Source organism: Rattus rattus, chromosome 18, assembly GCF_011064425.1.
Source record: "Rattus rattus isolate New Zealand chromosome 18, Rrattus_CSIRO_v1, whole genome shotgun sequence".
Lineage (NCBI taxonomy): Eukaryota > Metazoa > Chordata > Mammalia > Rodentia > Muridae > Rattus > Rattus rattus.
The window spans coordinates 44,916,544-44,934,378 of NC_046171.1; the positions used below are offsets into that span (position 1 = coordinate 44,916,544).

The window sequence follows — 17,835 nt, forward strand, 5'->3', positions numbered from 1 at the left end:
GGGTCTTAGATACGTGGAGTAAGCCAGTGTGCATTTAAACAAAATGAAGGAAAAGCCTGTGAAAAACATAAAAACCGACAGGCAGATTAATGTTGGCTTTTATTTTGTGCTGTGTGTGGGTTGGCAGGTGACGGCGTTGTCTCCCATGACTTTAGCTTGTGTCGAGTTGACATGAACTATCCAGCACGACTTGGGTCGCAGGGATTGAACTTAGGTCATCGGGCTTGGCGGCAGGCACTCTGCCTGCTGAGCCATCTTGGCGGCCCCTAGTGTTTGCTTTTAGACATCGAGAGCTGGGTTTGATTAGCTTGCGTAGGAATTTACGGTAACTAGGTTCAGTCTCCGGGTCCTCCGGAGTGAATGGTCAGTACACCATTTGCAGTTTCCTTCTCTGATTTACTATAAATATTCAAGCAAGGAATACACCGGTCTGACCTGTTTCGATGAAGTACCTGCAGCTGAATTTGAGAGGAAGGGGGTCAATAGGATGAGCTCCTGAAGGTAGATGAGTATTGGTTCAGTTGTAGTTCCTTCGGGAAGGGACGTGGCATTGAATTTGATGCTTTGAAGCTATGGAATAACTGCTTCTCTAGACAGGGCATTGCAACTAGGAAGGAATCAACAAGGTCAAAGGCAGAGTCTTGGCTCTGGAGGGGATGGAAACATTCTGTAGTGGGGAGTCACCACAGCCGGCTGGAGAGATGGCTCAGTGGTTAAGAGCACCTTAACCTCTTCCAAGTTGGATTCCTGGCACCCACAGCAGTAGTTCACAACCGCCTATAACGTCTTGGTAGGCAGGGGATCCAGCTCCCTCTTCTGCCCACTGTCATACACATACACACTAAAATTTAAAAGGGGAGCCTCCGAGGTAAATCCAGGACTAGGCGCCCAGAGTCTGAAGGTAGGAGTCCAGTTGGAAGGCTGTGCTGCCATGCCAAGGGCTAGGAATGGTTTGAGCCCCAGGAACAAACTGGCCTGGGTGTTTTGGGACTAGAACGTTGATTCAGTATACAATTCTCCTATTATTCACTTAGCAGATACTGACTGATGGCAAGTGGTGCCAGCCTCATAACCCCGGATGATGGGTGAACCTCATCTTCTGTAGGAGCGGAGGGCACGCATGCATCCTGGGGGCAGGTCTTTGGGTGGGGTCTTTTGTCAGAGCAGCCATGTTGCCAGGATAAAATCCCATTGCAAGGTCAAGACAATCTATGCCTTTTCCTCACAGAAACTGTGCTTGCTCTCCCTCTCTCCCTCCCTCTTCCCCGATCTCTTAAGCCACCTCTTTCCTGTGCTGCTCTTGTGAGAGTTGGGCGTATCCTATCTCTGACTAATTCTGTCAATCTTTTTCCGATTCGTCACCTCGCCCCTCAATTAGACATCCTTGTGTGGGATTAAAGGTGTGTGGCATGTCCACATTCCGGCCACAGCACACAGACTTAGGAGGACTTTGGACGTGATCCCTTGCCAGAGCAGCCATGTTGGTAGATTAAAATTCCTCTAGGATTTTGGCCACCATAGAACCTATGTACACACATGCATACACAGACACACAGACATAAAAATAATTGAATCTTTTTTAATCTTTGAACCTGAGTTGGGGGTAGATGTTCAGTTACTAAGAAAGTAAGAATGGCTTTCTCTGCAAGTTTCTCTCCAGCAGTTTTATCTGTGAAGTGAATTGTGTCTGCCTCGAAAAATACCGTTGACAGTTTTACTAGAAGGGCGTAGCAATATCGGGTAGGACTTTCCTGTTTAATAGTTTGTTCCTCAGTGCGATGGCACTGGTTGTCTGGAGCGGGATGGGCTTTCTGAGATAATAACTGAAATAGTGCCTCTGTGACAAGTGTGGTGACCTCAGAACAAGCAAGAGCGAGCATCTCTAACACTGGGACATTTGTCCTGGGGATGCCGTAGAGGCTGTCAGTCACTGTTGAAGAGGAGAGAGATGTTTTTGTCCAATCCCCACCTGTCTAGACATTTGCAACATTTTCCATATTGTATCCACCTGTCCAGACATTTGCAACATTTTGCATATTTGTATCCGGTGGAGACATTTGCAGGCATGAGCAGGATGGGAGGGCTTTGCAATGGAGTAGAGAAAGCTGTGGAGGGGTATGATAGTGGGGGGAGGACGGCTGGCACCAGGCAATGATGCTTGGCAGCCGTCTGTTCTCAGACTCTACTTGATGCTTGTCAGATGAGAGAATGAGGCACTGGGCTGACCGAGTTCAGCTGAAGCACTAAAAAGTCCCACGATTTGGAATTCTCCTCAGGGCTGAGAGAAACTGGGGCAGCCTCTGTTTACCCACCCTTTTGAGTGTGAGCATGCGTCCTCACCTTCTACCAGAGTTCTTGCAGCCTCACTGTGCTTAACGCTCTCCAGTTCACGTGTGGGATACCACTGTTACTCTGCTGTGCGTGCCCAAGATGAACAATTTAAGTTTTTCACAAGATTTGAAGAATGTTTTAAGTTCAACAGGAAATGGGATAGTGTGTGTTAAACGTTGTTTAGAGTCAAACTCCTCGTCCTTTATACCCTCTAACGCCTTTAGAGGTTTTGCTCACAGAGTTTGGAGCCAGTATCCTCTCAGAATGGCTGATCTTTGTTCCTATAATCCATCCTGGATACTTCATTTGATTTCGATGTCCACTTATGTGGAGGTGACAGTCACCTAGGTCCTCACATGGCCTGGTCCTCCACTGAAACGCGCTAGGAAAGCCCCTCTTTCCTCAGGACGGTCAGCTGCTACTGCAGGCTTCAGCATTAGCTATTGCTCAGAGGACCAGCGGTCTCTTTCAGGAACAGCGTCTTTGTGAGCAGCTAGCTAGCTCTCTGTTCATCACTGACTAACGTCTACTGATTCTCCGCTCCGTCTTGACTTAGCACTGTGAACCAGCCCAGGCAGCTGAGCAGCTTAACTACTGTCTAAGGCCTGGTATACAAGTACTGAGTACTGAGTCCTAGGTCTGGGGGAGCTGGTTGGTCACAGGAGATAGATGTAGCCCCTCATTGAGGGTGGTACTTCAAATAGCACCTTGATAAAACCAGAGCATTAGGGCAGGTGAGGTGTCATTTGGCTGGCTGTCCCGCTCAGTGCCAGAATTTTGGGCCTTTCTTATGAGAAGGCCCACCTTTTTGTCTGCTTTTAACAGTAATAAAGGACAGAGCCATCTCCCCAGCCTCTCAGGATCCCAAAAAAACTTTGTAGGGAAAATAAAAAGGCATCCTTAATTCACTATTTAACTCTGGATTACCTTGGCATTGTTTGCAATATCTTTGATGAAGGCTTCTGTCTAAAAAGGTCTTTCTTGAGATCTATCACCTGACATCTTCCACCGTAGACTCTTGGGCTTATAATCTGTCAAAGTAAAAGGTGAGCCAATCACAGGCTCTTTGTGGGTCTGTTGGATGGTTCGTGCGCTGTGCCCCCGGCAGGGAGATGGAAGGGGTGCCATCAGCTACGCGATAAGCCATCAGTCGAGAATGACAGACTTCTGCCTCTCAGGTGGGCGCCTGCTAGATCCATATGAGCAATTTTCCTGTCCATTAAGGTTCCCAGAAAAGCCTTAGTATCCCATTACAGGGCACTGCCCACAGTGGACACCCAGAAAGAATAGATGCGGATAAAGGAGAAGTTTTGAGGTGACCCTGATTTGAACATGCAGGCTTGTGGCAAAGTGAGGAAGGGTGTAGCTCTTGTATAGAGGAGAGGAAAGACCAAAGCCCTCACTGATGACTCTTGAAAGAGGGCAATCAGAAAAGAACACAGGAGGTAGGAGAGGAGATGGGTAAGCTCTGAGTGTCGGGTCACACTAAACATAAGGTCAGTCCGAAGGACGCCAAACTTGGAAAGTCCACTTGCAGAGCAAGCATGGTCATACGGAAGGAAGGCTTTGCTTTGCTTTATGGGATAGGAGACACCTTGAGTCTATTTACATGCCCAGGAAAGGGAGAGACCGTCAAAGTGTATATGGTGATTGGAAGAGGGCAGGAGTGGAGGAGGAGGGAAGGAACAGAGCCAAGACCTGGTGAGCTTTCTTGCTGTGGGGCAGCAGAGGCCGGGTGGGCTTGGAGAAGGTCTTTTGAGAACTTCAAATAGATGGCCTCTGGAAAGGCAGGTGGGATACAGAAGGAAAGGGGAATGGAAGAGAGTAGAAAAATCGGAAGGACGGTGGTGGGTAGGGTGGGAATAAGGAGACCTTGAGGAAGGATACTCGAAAAGAAACTCATGGAATTCACATGGAGATGGGAGGGTCATTGCACGTCATTTCAGAGCTTGGATGAGCTCATTCGTAATGCAGTGACTGGCAGTCCCTGAGAAACCAGCAGGTAGAGAGATTAGAGTTCAAGGGATTCAGGAACTAGTGACAGGGTTGACCAGGAGTCCTAAACTGGGCAAGGATAAAAGTCAGGGAAAGCTGACAGCACTGAGGATTAAATGTCCTAAGAGCTTTAGAAGTGATGAGTATCCCAGAAATGGACCAAGTCTGCAGGTGCTTATGAAAGACCCCCGGAGCAGGGAGACCCTCACTCAAGTCTCGGGATGACTCGACCCCCCCAAGAACTCACGTAAGACCGTCCTTGCTGTAATTTACACGAGGTTTATTGATAGGAACCAGTGCACTGGGGTCAAGACTCATATCCCACGCAGGGGCAGTGGAATTCGACCCCCAGTAGCTAAGAGAAGGGGAATTTAAAGGAAGAAACCACAACCCAAGGGGGTAGGGAGGGCATCATTGGAAAGTGTTGAGAATACCAGTGAAAAATCACGAGGAACTTCCTGTTTCTCAAGATTGTTTAACTTTATGGTCCACTAGTTCCTGGGAGAAGCTTCTTTCTTCTCAAGATTGTTCTCTAAGACTTTAATCTAACTTTATGGTCAGCTAGTTCCTGGGAGAGTTGCCGAACTAGCTGATGTAATTACCCATTCTATGGTCCTAGGAGAAGCTTCCTGGAACATACAATTCCAGGGCCTCCGGGCCTAACAGGTTTTTTTCTTCTACTCTGAACCTTTGTCTAGCGGGGGAGGCCACCTTAAAACTTCTCCCTTGCACTTAGACCCAACCAAAGAGGATCCTAAGACCACGGGTATAGACTGAAGGCCGGGCATTTTGGTTTGTGAAGGAAGGAATCTGTTGGTTTCTCCTGACCTAGCAAAGTGGCCTCAAAAAGAAGCCAATGTGTGATGGGAAATGCCTAGACTATTCTATTGCTTTGGTTTGTTTTTTGTTTGTATTTTTGTTTGTACTGTGTTTTACTTGCATGTATGTCTCTGTACCATGTGTTATGCCTGGTGCCCTCAGAGGCCAAAGAGGTAATCAGATCTTCTGGAAATGGAGTTACAGATCATTGTGAGCTGCCACGTGGGTGCTGGGAATTGAATCTAGGTCCTCTGGAAGAGCGCTGAACCGTCTCTCTAGCCCTGGACTTCTTTTAATGACAATTTCCAAAATGCTCACATGGTCGAATTATCAGTGGAAAGGGGCAGTGTGCGTATTTTAGGACCAAAATGGCCCTTTTAAGTGTTTTCTCACCATTTGACTTTTAGACTGTTTAAAATACCATTATGGTAACCTCGGACCCACACCGACTTAAGTCATGGTTAAGGGTCTTCACTGGAAGACAACCTGGGGTTTGGACTCCTCTTAACATTTAATATGTGTTGGGTGGGTGGGTGGTTGGCAGTCAGTTGGAGCTGAGGTATCGCACAGCAGGGAACAAGTAGAGGGGTCTCAAGAGGGGACATCTGTCCACCTGCCTGTGTGACAGCCAAGAGCTTGGGGAGGAGCGGCTGAGCAGGGCTGGGGACAGTGCCTGAGTTGTGTGTGGCTGAGGGGACACCAGGTTTTGCACTGATGTTTGCAGTATAATGTGAGCCAGCGGCATTTCCTTTGTCCTGTAGATGTGGATCCCCCTGGGTGCTTCCTTGCTACACAGTTAGGCTCTGCTAGTGCCTTCCAGTGTGACTTTACACAAGACTGCCCTGAGCAACGAACTCGCAGTGTCCTCCATGGAGTCTAAACTGCCAGACTTACTCCATGTCTCCACAGTATTTCTTTCCGTTGTCAGAAACCAAAGGGGGAGGGGGTTGGTGTTGTTTTAATTTCTTAAAACCCAGATGAGTGTTTGTTTGCACTGCCCTGTTCACGTTCTGTTGCTGTGCTAAGGCAACTTGGGTGGAAGGGTTCATTTGGCCTACATATCACATCCTGGTTTGTCGCTGAGGGAAGCCAGTGTAGCTCAGGACAGGAGGTAAAGCAGAACCGCCATGGAGGAGTGCCACTTGCTCCCTGTGGTTTGCTGAGCCTTTCTTATACCATCTGGGACACCCATGCAGCGGTGGGCCCCTCCCACGCAGTCATTAATGGAGAAGACGCACTACAGACTTGGCTACGGACAATCTGATGGAGGCATTTTTAAGTTAAGGTTCCTCTTCCCAGGTGACCCTAACTTGCTTCTAAGGACTTTGGGGCAGCTCTCTGGTGCAGTGTAACTCTTAAGATAAAAGAGTGGAGGAGCTCAGTGCCCTCCCTTGTGACCAAGGTCAGCAGGATGCTTCAAACCTAGCTGAGCCAGGCCTCTTCCTGTGCCACTTGCAATAAAAGCACCATGTTTGCTCAAAGAACCAGCCATTTCCAGAGCGCTGCCTATCTGCTGCTTAGCGTATCACTTCGGCTGGGACTTATCGCCACATCTGCGTTCCCCTCTTACCCTTCCTTCCCTTTCAATCCCCTATCCCGAAAGTAATGGATGTCCAAGTGTTGACTGATCTGGCCCTCCACGTCCCTGATTTAGAAGAGGTTCTTGAGCCTTAATTACCAATGCTGAGAGAATAGCTTTTGTTTAGCCAAGAATAATAGGACTCCGTGATGCCCCCGGCAGCTCTCTGAGCTAATGTTTTTGTTCTTCCCTGAAATTTGATTGATAGTCAAACGCGGAAGAATGAAGACATATTGAGTGTCTTGACCTTTAGAGAGGAAGTTGGATGTGAAATCTGTCTTTGAGACAAGATGTCCCCTTAGATTAAATTGATTGGCAGAGTCTGGCTTTCCAGCGTGAGGCGGCGAGCAGCAGAGCGCTGAGCGCCCATTCTCCTCTGTGGCTTCGTGATGGGCGATGAAAGACGGAGGGTAAAGACGACGAACAATCTGTCCAAGAGCACTTAGTGACGGGCTGAGAATTCGGGCTCCTCGCCCAGTTTCTACATCCGCGTTCTCTGCTCCCCACCGTCTCCAAGATGAAATGTGCCTCCCCATCACGGCAGAACTAGATTTTCACTGCGCTGCTGCAACTTTGTGTTTTCATCACGCTGCATGTAACTAAGGATTCTGCTTTTCTCGGTTGTAGGTTTTCTACCCTAGCAAGGATGGCACAAAGATTCCCATGTTTATTGTGCATAAAAAGGGCATAAAGTTGGATGGCTCGCATCCCGCTTTCCTGTATGGCTACGGTGGCTTCAACATCTCCATCACACCCAACTACAGGTAAGCAAGGGACACTTGACGTGGAGATGATCCTCTGCACGAATCACATGCCGAATCACGTGTTAAATCTCGTGCTTCTCGCTCGGTGGTCTTTCCTAGCAGGGCAGGACTTGAGATAACCGCAGACCCTTTACAAGCCAATCTTAGCATCCTTATTTGATGCCCTCAGTAGGATAGATTATTGGAGTCCCACTACAGCTCCGAGGTTATTAAAGACGACCCTCCCTCGTGGTCTAACGAAGACTCCCCTGTCCTGTCTCCATTGTAGCATGTCACCATCCTCTGTGTCTCTTCAGAGAAATACTTTCAAAGCCAGTGATTGTATTTTCTCAGCAGAGGCCTCAAGCACATTGTATTAATATTTAGTGATTAATACATTCTCTGAACACTCTGATGCCTCGTCCATTTTAAGCAGTTCGGTGATTATTTTCTAGGTAACAAGTGCTTATGTCTACATATGTGCATTGCTGTCATATGTGTAAATATCTCCTGTCAGTTGTCGTGCAATCGCAATATCTCATTCCTAGTACGAAATGGGATTTTGCTCCGAGTGTTTTTAATAAAAGGATTTCGCACCTGAAGCCGCAGCATTAAGCATGCTTCTGAGTAGCACTCATTTGAAGTCTTGTCCACAGATTCACCCCGGATCTTTTCTATTTGAGAAGAGATTAGTGAACTGACAGTGACTAGGACAAACTAATCCATCCACCGGCTGTCCTAAAATGTGACTAACTATAAGGCAGCTGTGGACATTCAGTAACTAACTGCTCATTACTTTAGAGTTAATGAAGTTGAAAGATGGCTCATGCCCTCAGAATCCTTTCATTGAGACTGAACAATCCTGAGGAGTTGATTGTTTACTGTGGTTGGCAGAACAAGGGAGCTCTTGTTCAAAATCATGATAGAGCGGTATTTCATGATGAGGGTTCCAGTCACATGGCACCGTGGTGGCACTACCCAGGGCACAGGCTGAAGTGAGGCTGAAAGGTCTCACTGCTTGAACCCTTCTCTGGCCTGCTGTCTCCTTAGCTCAGCCATGTCAGTGGTCCCATCACAGGGCACATTGATTCTGAGACAGTTGATCTGGAAACTCAAGCCAGCCCGTGACGACTGAATGAGCCTAAATATGGCATTATTTGCCATTCTTTATACGCAGCTTCCAGTGAGTAAGTATGCTGGGGTGGTGGCACATGCTCCAGCCAGTGAGGAGCGAGATGTGCACACTCTTCCCTTCTTTCTAGTAGGAGTGAGACCACATCCACTCCTGAGTGATCTACCGTGTCTAAAGCTAGCAGTCTGTCCATTTGGACAGTAAGTTCCTTTTAGACCTTTAGGCCAGGAATCAAGAGGATCCACAGACTGTTTGATCTCAGTAATGGACATCATAGTTTCAAGAGAGATCATCAGAGATGCATGAACATGTAAAGGACAAATCATTAAGTCATCTTGGCTAATTGAACATGCTTAGTCTGATGGTGTCTACCTCCTTCTGACTACCTTCCATGTCCTCAGTGATCCCACCCTCACCTCTAAGAAAAAGAACATCAGAAACAGTGTTCAAACCAAAATTACTTTGACAGTAGGAAGATGTTACTGCACATGCTTAGGTCAGAGGAAAGAGAAAAGAAAATCTAGGGTTTCCAAAAGGCCTAATTTTTTTTCTGGATAATAGTCTTTTATTCCCAGTCTTGAGGCTTGTTCTTCTCCAGTTCTTGTGGTCTCCCATCCTTTCAAGTCATTTATTATGTAATTATTATCTCAGTTTCCCACAAGTGGAGATACGCACTTGGTTGAGAAGTAGCTTGTTCTTTTCCAAGTTGATCAGTGCAGGCAGAGTTACAGGCTGCACTCCCCGCCTGGCCTCTGTCGGTCCGTTTGCTGTGAGTCACTGCAAAGGTAGACTCCTGTGAACCCGGGCCTCTGGTTATTCCTGTGTGTGCTTTATGAAGTCTGGATGCACAGTGAATTGTTCACAGTGTAGGAAAGTGAAATGTACTGTTTATGAAGGTATGTGAGCTTTGCAGGCAAACCGTAATCAGAGGTTACATATCTTTCAATTCTATCAAGTAATAATAAAAATACTGGCCTCTATTCGAATGCGGTTCCTCCTGGAGTGTTCTTAGGATACATTGTTGCGCTGAGATGGAGGGAGGAGTCTCAGTCTCTATTTGGATGAACTTCCCCTGGAGTTCTTAGGATACATTGTTGCTCTGAGATATAGAGGGAAGAGGGCATGCTAGGCAATTGCTGGAAGATTAAACTGTCGTCTCCGTTTCTCAGTGTGTCCAGGCTCATTTTTGTGAGACATATGGGCGGCGTCCTCGCGGTAGCTAACATCAGAGGTGGTGGTGAATACGGAGAAACGTGGCATAAAGGTAAGCTGTTTTCTCTGCAGGAGCAAGAGTCTGGCCTGATTGTAGTACAGGTCAGGCTGATCTTCCTGGTCCAACAAGCTGGGGCGGACAGAAGCAAGAGCTTTTTGGCAAAATAAGAGGAGCCCTTGCATGTACAGCTCCCCTATTACAAACAGCTCTTGTCATGTTATCTTCCTTGTAGCCTGGGATAATGAAGCACAATTTTTCAGGCATATTCCCCCTAAGATCATTGTGGAATTTCTCTTTCTGCAGCAACACCTGGGTGGCTGTAGGATGTAGTATTGGGGGCTTCTGTTATCTAGTTCTCCTCCTGATGGCCTTGCTTGCCAGTTTGGTATTATCTGGCCGTCTCAAGAGAGGCGTCAAAGCAGGCAGGCCAGTTCCTACTGAGAGAAAGGAAGTCCCATAGCTCTCTTGTTCCCAGTGTGGACTGGTTCTAGCTCCCAGCATGTCTGCCTAGCATTGTGCTGAGGCTATGTAAGTGGCTTTTAGACACAGATTCTATACTGTAGCCTTTTCTTGTTTCTCTGTATCTGTTTTCTGGCCTCATGAGGCATGTGTTCCAGCTTCGTGTTTTAGAGGGCCTGGGTTTGGGTTTATATTGATAGTTATTCAGTTATTCGTTTAAACCCTGCGTCTTCATTCTTTCGGTATGGTGCCTCCCACACCCTGTCCAGGCTTCCACGCAACTGGAATTGTTCAATTGTATGGTCTGCCACCCCGTAGTGCAGACCATAGGCACCTCTCTCTCTGTCCCTCGCTTCCCAAACTGCCATCTGCATTCATTTACCACGTGACCGAGTGTCAGTAGTTATGCTAGGGGTTGTCCTTGGCACATCCAAGACAGTTCTTTACCACTCTCCAAGGCCCACGGCTCTGGTTTCCTACATCAATCCAGCAACAAGAGTGAGGCAATGAAAAGATCCCTAGGTTTTAGCCTAGGAGGTTCTAAGTGCTGCAGAGGCCAAGGCCTGACCCCTGTGTCCAACATGCAGTTAAGGGCTACCTGATGTCACCCAAACTGCAGGAGCATCACAGCAGGACTGAGTGCCCCTAACATACCCAGTTGTCACCATATTTGAAACAACATAGAAGTGACTGATGTCAGTGGATGGATCTCTCAGTTACTCTAAATACAATGATACGTACAAAAAGATGGTTGAAAGAGGAAAAAATATATAATATATATATATGTGTATATATACACACATATATGTACACATATATATACGTATACACACACATAATATATATATACACACACACACATATATATATATATATATATATATATATATAATTTCATTTATACCCCAAATTCATAGGCTGAGACTTAGCCTGTTTGATTCGTCTAACTTTTTATATAGTTACTCATACACACAATATCCTGACCACAGACCGTGCTCCTGAGTCAGATTCACCCTCTGGGAAAATGGACCCCACGGTCTATCAGCGACATTGCTCTTGGGCCTGGTCTCCTTTCTACACCCATTCATCAATGTGACCAACCATTGTTCTAAGCCTTGGGAGCAGCAGCCTGGAGTCTAAGACTAAATTAGTTTTGGGTTTTTTTTTTTTAATGCTTTTGAAACATTAGTGAACGGAGCAGAAGGGACCTTCTCCATTCTAGCCTGGTGTGCAAAGCGCCCAATGGATCCAATTCTCATTCTCTTCCCATGCTTGAAGTGTAATCTGCTTTTAAAAATAGGCATATACACCAAACGCTATTGTTCTGGAAACTAAGTAGCCCTGGCTGTTCTAATTCACCAGTGATTGCTTATTAAAATCTTAATAACGTTTGTTTTGATGATAAAAAAAAATTTCTTTCAGTAGCACTGCCTCATGTTTAATTGAATTTCCGCACAAGTGGTTCATCTTGGGTATCTAATTAGATCTGGGTCTGCTTGCTTCATTCACAGGCAGTGACTCGAGGCATCTGTCCTCTGAGGCCTTCCCTTTCGGTATCCCGAGACCCTGTAACTCTTTCTCGCTGAATGACTTCACTGGTTTCATACATAGGAAGGGGCCTCATACAGTCGGGTTGATGGTACTCAGGTGACCCCTCCGGAGACATCTGACAGTCACCGCTCACAGCCAATCCCGGCATCTCTTTTTGAATTAGTGGCTGAGCACAGCTGGACCATTGCTCTCTCCAGTACTGCTTTGTGGAAGGTTGAGTTCTCCATGGAAGGAAGCGTGAACAGTCCCAAGCCACTAGCTTCCTTCCGGTGCTGTGTGCTAGGTGGAACTTGGAGGGCCGATGGCCGCAGGAGTCCTTGGTCCAATTCTCACTTAGCTTCTCAAAGTAGAGATTCTTTTTATTTATGTCTCAGTTCTCTCACGTGATCTCTTTCTCTTTGGGGACTTCTAACTTAGTTATACAGTTTGTTAATAAAAATACAAATTCACCATACAGGTTCCCAGTTGTGGTTGGCACTGGACCTCCACAGTTCACGGGATTGAAATTGAGGCCCTTCCATCAGTGTGGCTTAAGCAGCCATGGTCGGCACTGGTCAGCTGTGGAAACCTGACACTCTTCGTTTGCGGCCCGTGTAGTTGTTACTCGATTGCTGTCCCGGGGGGTATCGTCTTCACGCTGTCTCTCCCTTTGTAGGTGGGATCTTGGCCAACAAGCAGAACTGCTTTGATGACTTCCAGTGTGCTGCTGAGTACCTCATCAAGGAAGGCTACACAACTTCCAAGAGGCTCACGATCAACGGAGGCTCCAATGGCGGCCTCTTAGTGGGTGAGCCGAGCCCCTCGGGGTTTTCCCACAGCTCCCTGAGACTTTACGATCCTCAGATGGGGGGTAGTAAAACTCGCTTGCCTTTGCTCGTCTGAAACAGAAAACCAGGATGTCTGGACCTACATCGTACGGAGTGAGCTCAGCCCGCTGTGACCGCTTTAACTCCTTACAGGCTAAGGTCACAGATTGGCAGCATTCAGCCGCCACAGGACTGGTGCTGACCGGCCCAAGCCATGCTAAATTAGTAAATGCCTAAAGCTCAAGAAGATAAAAAATATAGTCATCCAAAATAATTTGTTTAAATTTGGAAAGGGTGGGGCTGGGGGAGGTGATTCAGCTGTTACGAGCACCTCTTGGTCTTCCAGGGACCAAGTTGTACTCTTAGGATCCACATCAGGTAGCCCACAAATTTTATTAGACATCCAGAAGTGCCAGGCATACATAGGTGGGTCAGCAAAACAAATGTCTGTAACCTTCGCAGAGCCTCATCTCTGGTCAGATGGATGAGACATAAACCAGGGCTCCTCAAGTGTGAGCGATGAGGGAGGCTCATGTCCTCATAGTACCAGGCAGGTAACCCAGAAGGATAGACTTTGAATGTGCTCTGGGAGACAAGAAGCCTTTGGGAGTCTTGTGCAGGTGGACAGATCAGGCCTTAGAACCCAAGTAGCTGAGAGGCCTCACTGGCTCAAACCAAGGTATGGCCCCAAACGTAGTAAATAGTTGGGTGAGTCCCAGGCTGGGTAGGACAGGACATTGCAAACACTGTGAGATTGGCGGTGTGATTTACTGGTTCACGCAGTAACCGCTGGGTTCGTGCCTTCTAAGCCAAGTCCTTTGAGAAACCCACGGACGACAGCTGCATCAGGGCATGGGCACACTCGTTCTAGGCAGTGGGCATTCCCACATCCCCCTAAGAGTCTAAGGGAATAACGGCTCAGGCTTCTGTACTGTTTATTAACGTGATGGAGTCAGAATAGGGTGAACTAAGGGTTTTTTTTTGCCAGAGACAGGAAGAGTCCGGATCTTTTGACTCCTTGGTCAGGTCTCCCTGGCTCTGTACCCCACCTCAGAGCGTCTGACCCGCCTTAGTGGCACTGATTACCGTGCCTTCTTGTACCGGTTCATTCAGTTCTCTTTCCCGGTGAATTCGGTTTTCTTTACTGGGAAATACTCCTTGGCAGGTGTTTTCGGTAGATTGCCTGTTTAAGCGACAACAAAACTTGTGAAGACAGAATAGATTGTGCCAGCACCGGTGAGAGCCGCGTTTCAGCCCCTCTTCTGCTCTGGACTGGTTCTGAGATGCAAACCAGTCCTTCAGATCCCTGTCACCTGTGAATACAAGTTGGGTGTGATACTCAGGTTGGGGAGTAAATGTCCCATTACAGCTAAGGCTCCACTTGGTCCTGTTGGACACTAATGGCTGAATCGTCTCTGACAACCTCCTCTGTTCCAAGAATGGAACATCCAGCATCCTGAAGATACACAGTGCTGGGTTCGTCCAGGTGTTTAATGATTAAAAAAAAAAAAACTTCCCCTTTTCTCTCTTCATTTTTAGCTGCTTGCGCAAATCAGCGCCCAGACCTCTTCGGCTGTGTGATCGCCCAGGTTGGAGTGATGGACATGTTGAAGTTCCACAAATTTACTATTGGTCACGCCTGGACCACGGATTACGGGTGCTCTGACAGTAAACAACACTTCGAATGGCTTCTCAAGTATGTCTTCCTTGATATTTGTATATAAAAGCTATTCGGAATCTGATCTCTTAATAGTGACCATAGTCAACAGAGTCACAGATATGGTGACACCCTCCTTGGGTTTGGTTTATTTGCAGTGCTGGGGATTGGAACCAGGACCTGGCAAGTGTCACTAAGTCACAGTCAAACACCCTCCCACCCAAATTCACTTTTCCACAAAGATGGCCATCTGACATTCAGCCATCCAGCCATGTGACATTGAATTCTGCCGACAGCTGGACTCGGGGAGTAATTCTTTCCCAGAGTTCCCCAGGAGAAGCACTGACAGCTCACTGTGATTTGGCCTTGAGAGACTTGAGCAGAGAGCTGAGCTGAGGCAGTTCAGACTCCTGGCTGCTGAATGACAGGAATCTCATTCTCTGCTACTGCTACTCTGTGTTACTCCACCAGCCGGGTGGCAGTGGAGAGGGCTGGCATTATTCCGAAACAAGAACAGAGGTAGCTAAACTGTTCCGGTGCTCACATACATGAAGTTGTGCGTTAGTTTGTACACACTTCATCCTTAACCCTCCACACCTCTGATGATAGTGTTGCGTAAACGAGATATTTCCCCTCTCTTCCGTTCCTCACACCCCACGTGTAACATTTGTACACTGTCTGTCAACTTCGTTTCCCATGCTTGGCGAATCCTACATTTTGATTCAAAACAACTTTTAGTTTATCATGATTTTTTTTTAATAGCTAACTTCCCTCATTAGAGCCAAATGTGAAGTGTCTTAAATCTGTGAAACAACTAAATTTTAGTCTCCGAGGGAAAAAAGCTAACTCTGAATCTTGGCGACTCACTGATGTTCACAGCGGACTGTGTCCAAAGAAGCCGTAATTCTCATTTTCTGGAACTACACTCGCATCTAGGGATGAAGGCCTTCGAAATCTAATGAACCCTGATTGTATGTCAGAGACATCAAAACGCTCCCAGCATCCGACGCTTCCTGAATGAATTTGAAAGGGGGGAAAGGGTTCCAAAAGAATTCCTAGCATCCCTACTGCAGATTCCAGTGTTCCCATGTTGCTGGTTCAAGACTGGGCTATTGAAGGAGCTCAGAGCTCAGCCCACACATCGGTTGGAGAAGGCCACACAGGGGTTCCTGGGTGTGTCGAGTTCTGTAGCACGCTGGGGATTGAATCAGATGGTTTCTTTTCCTGCAGAATTTCTCTGAATTTTAGTATACATTGTTTCACAGTGTGCAGAGAAGAAAAGGATACACAGGGTCTGGTGAGACAGATCCACTGCGCCCAGCACCTTTTACACAGTGAGAAAGCAAACCTGGAGCTCCTTTTACGTGGGTGATAAACCCAGCAGGATTCATAGTTTCCTTACTTTCATTCAGAAAAGTCTCTACTGAAACATACTTCTATTCATTAGCTCAAAACTTAGGAACGGAGACATTATTAATAATGGGCAGAATGTAAAGATCAGATACCTAGGTGTTCCTGTTACTAAACTGTTGCCGGTCACTCTTTCCATTCAGTTCTTTGCTTCTTAAAACCCTTCTTAATTGAGCAACTTACCTGTTAAACTCGCCGTCTGCCTCAGACGAGTCTCCTGGGCTGGACTAAGAGCCAGGCCCCCTCAGAGGATAGGCAAGTCCTTCCCTAGAGCAGCAGCACCTAGGCTGGGAGACAAGCATGAGGGCTGTTCCAGGACAGAGAAACTCCAGTACAGGGCAGGTTCCAAATCCTGCAACAGAAACACAGATAGTACAGACTGTTAAACTCCAAACAGTTAGGTTATTTCAGTGGCCTTTGACTTTCTTTCCTATACAGCCTTCTAAGGTTAGAGCTAAATAAAATGACTCAACTCCCCAGTTTCCTGTAGCCCTCGCCAGTCTTGGCAGCGCGGGCTGCTGTGGCCCCAGCGCGGGCTGCTGTGGCCCTCGTGTGCTGTTAGCCCCAGTTCTCGGTAGTGACGTTAGGCCCCGTGCCGCGCTGGCCTCCGTGACTGTTCTCTGCAGTAGCTCTGGTCTTGGTCTCCATCCTCACAGAAGTCCCTTTGCCTCCTAGGTACTCGCCGCTGCACAACGTGAAGCTTCCGGAGGCGGATGACATCCAGTACCCGTCCATGCTCCTCCTCACGGCTGACCACGACGACCGCGTGGTCCCGCTGCACTCGCTCAAGTTCATCGCCACGCTTCAGTACGTCGTGGGCCGCAGCCGGAAGCAGAGCAACCCCCTGCTCATCCACGTGGACACCAAGGCCGGCCACGGGGCCGGGAAACCCACCGCCAAGGTGATAGAAGAAGTCTCGGATATGTTTGCGTTCATAGCGCGGTGCCTGAACATCGAGTGGATCCAGTAAATGGGATTCCCGGCCCCTCCCACCAGACACAGAAAACCTCAAGGGCTTTCACAGCATCCTGACCAAGAAACCACCGGGCGAACGCTGCCCGGAGTGAGCACCGTGCCGCCGCTCACAGACAGCAAGCCGCCGAGCAGGACTGCCACCGGGATTTTATCTTTTCTATCTCCTTTCTAGGAAGCCCTTGATGTTTTGGTTTTGTTTCGTTTTGTTTTCCCACTCTCTCCAGGCACATATATTAAAAGGGGGGGGAAGGGAGGGTATGTTTATATAAGAAACTAAATGGCAGTGAACGTATTGTGAATATCAGAGCCCTGAACTCGTAAAGGGATCTAAGTTAAGGGTCATAGTTGGGCATACTCATATATAATAGCATAATGAAGTCACTTCTCTAACCATAGCATATAACCTTAAATAAGTGGGAGACCTCAAGGCAGAGTCCGCTGCATTACTAATAAATGCTACTGAAGAGTGGCAGGCTCTAGTTTTTGGTCCCTTTGAGAGGCAGCCCTCAAAACGCAGGCGACTATCGGAATAAAGAACGTAGTCTTTACGCAACAGTTGGAACCTTAGCACCACTGGAAAGAGGCCGAGTCTCGCCTGTCTCGTCTCGCTTTCATGGGTGCGGCTGTAGGAGGCGGCGTACCTCCCACTGTGACCCACCCGGGCAAAGATAAAGATTGGGCAGCCTCTGGACTGGGATTGGAGAGGGTGGGCGGGTTCTCGGACAAGGGAGCTTGCTCTGCAAGCCTGAGGACTGCTGGGTTTGAGTGACAGCACGTGTATAAAACGCTGGGCACAGGCTACGTGTGCCTGTAAGCCCCCACAGTGGGGGCAGCAGTAGGCAGGTCCTGAGCACTCGGTGGCCGACCAAGTTAGCCAAAAATGGTGAGCTTCTGGGTCCCTGAGAGACAGTGTCTCAAGGCAATAAGGTGGATGGATAGGGACAGAGAAAGACATCGGACATCCTCAGGTCTCCGTGTACAGGTGCACAGATGGGTATACACAGGCTTGCGTGCACAGAAACCACACACAGACACAAAAACTGCGGACTGGAAGATTAAGGCTATTCATCTGCTTGCCCATGTGTTGCCCTGGTTACAGAGGATTTGTGCAAAACAGACCACACAGGTAAATTTCCCCAATATAAACTGCCCAGTCTCCCTTGAT

The 17,835-nt window shown here is 47.7% G+C and overlaps 1 protein-coding gene across 1 annotated transcript in view; it reads left to right on the forward strand.

Annotated features, from left to right (window-relative positions):
- Prep (prolyl endopeptidase) overlaps window positions 1–17,140 on the forward strand; it is a 95,102-nt gene extending 77,962 nt beyond the window's left edge. The window contains exons 11-15 of the mRNA XM_032888595.1: window positions 7,352–7,488; window positions 9,769–9,863; window positions 12,478–12,609; window positions 14,168–14,324; window positions 16,371–17,140. Of these exons, the coding sequence (XP_032744486.1) occupies window positions 7,352–7,488; window positions 9,769–9,863; window positions 12,478–12,609; window positions 14,168–14,324; window positions 16,371–16,665 (816 nt within the window). The 3' untranslated portion in view covers window positions 16,666–17,140. The remainder of the gene's footprint in view (window positions 1–7,351; window positions 7,489–9,768; window positions 9,864–12,477; window positions 12,610–14,167; window positions 14,325–16,370) is intronic.
- The last annotated feature ends 695 nt before the right edge of the window (window positions 17,141–17,835 follow it).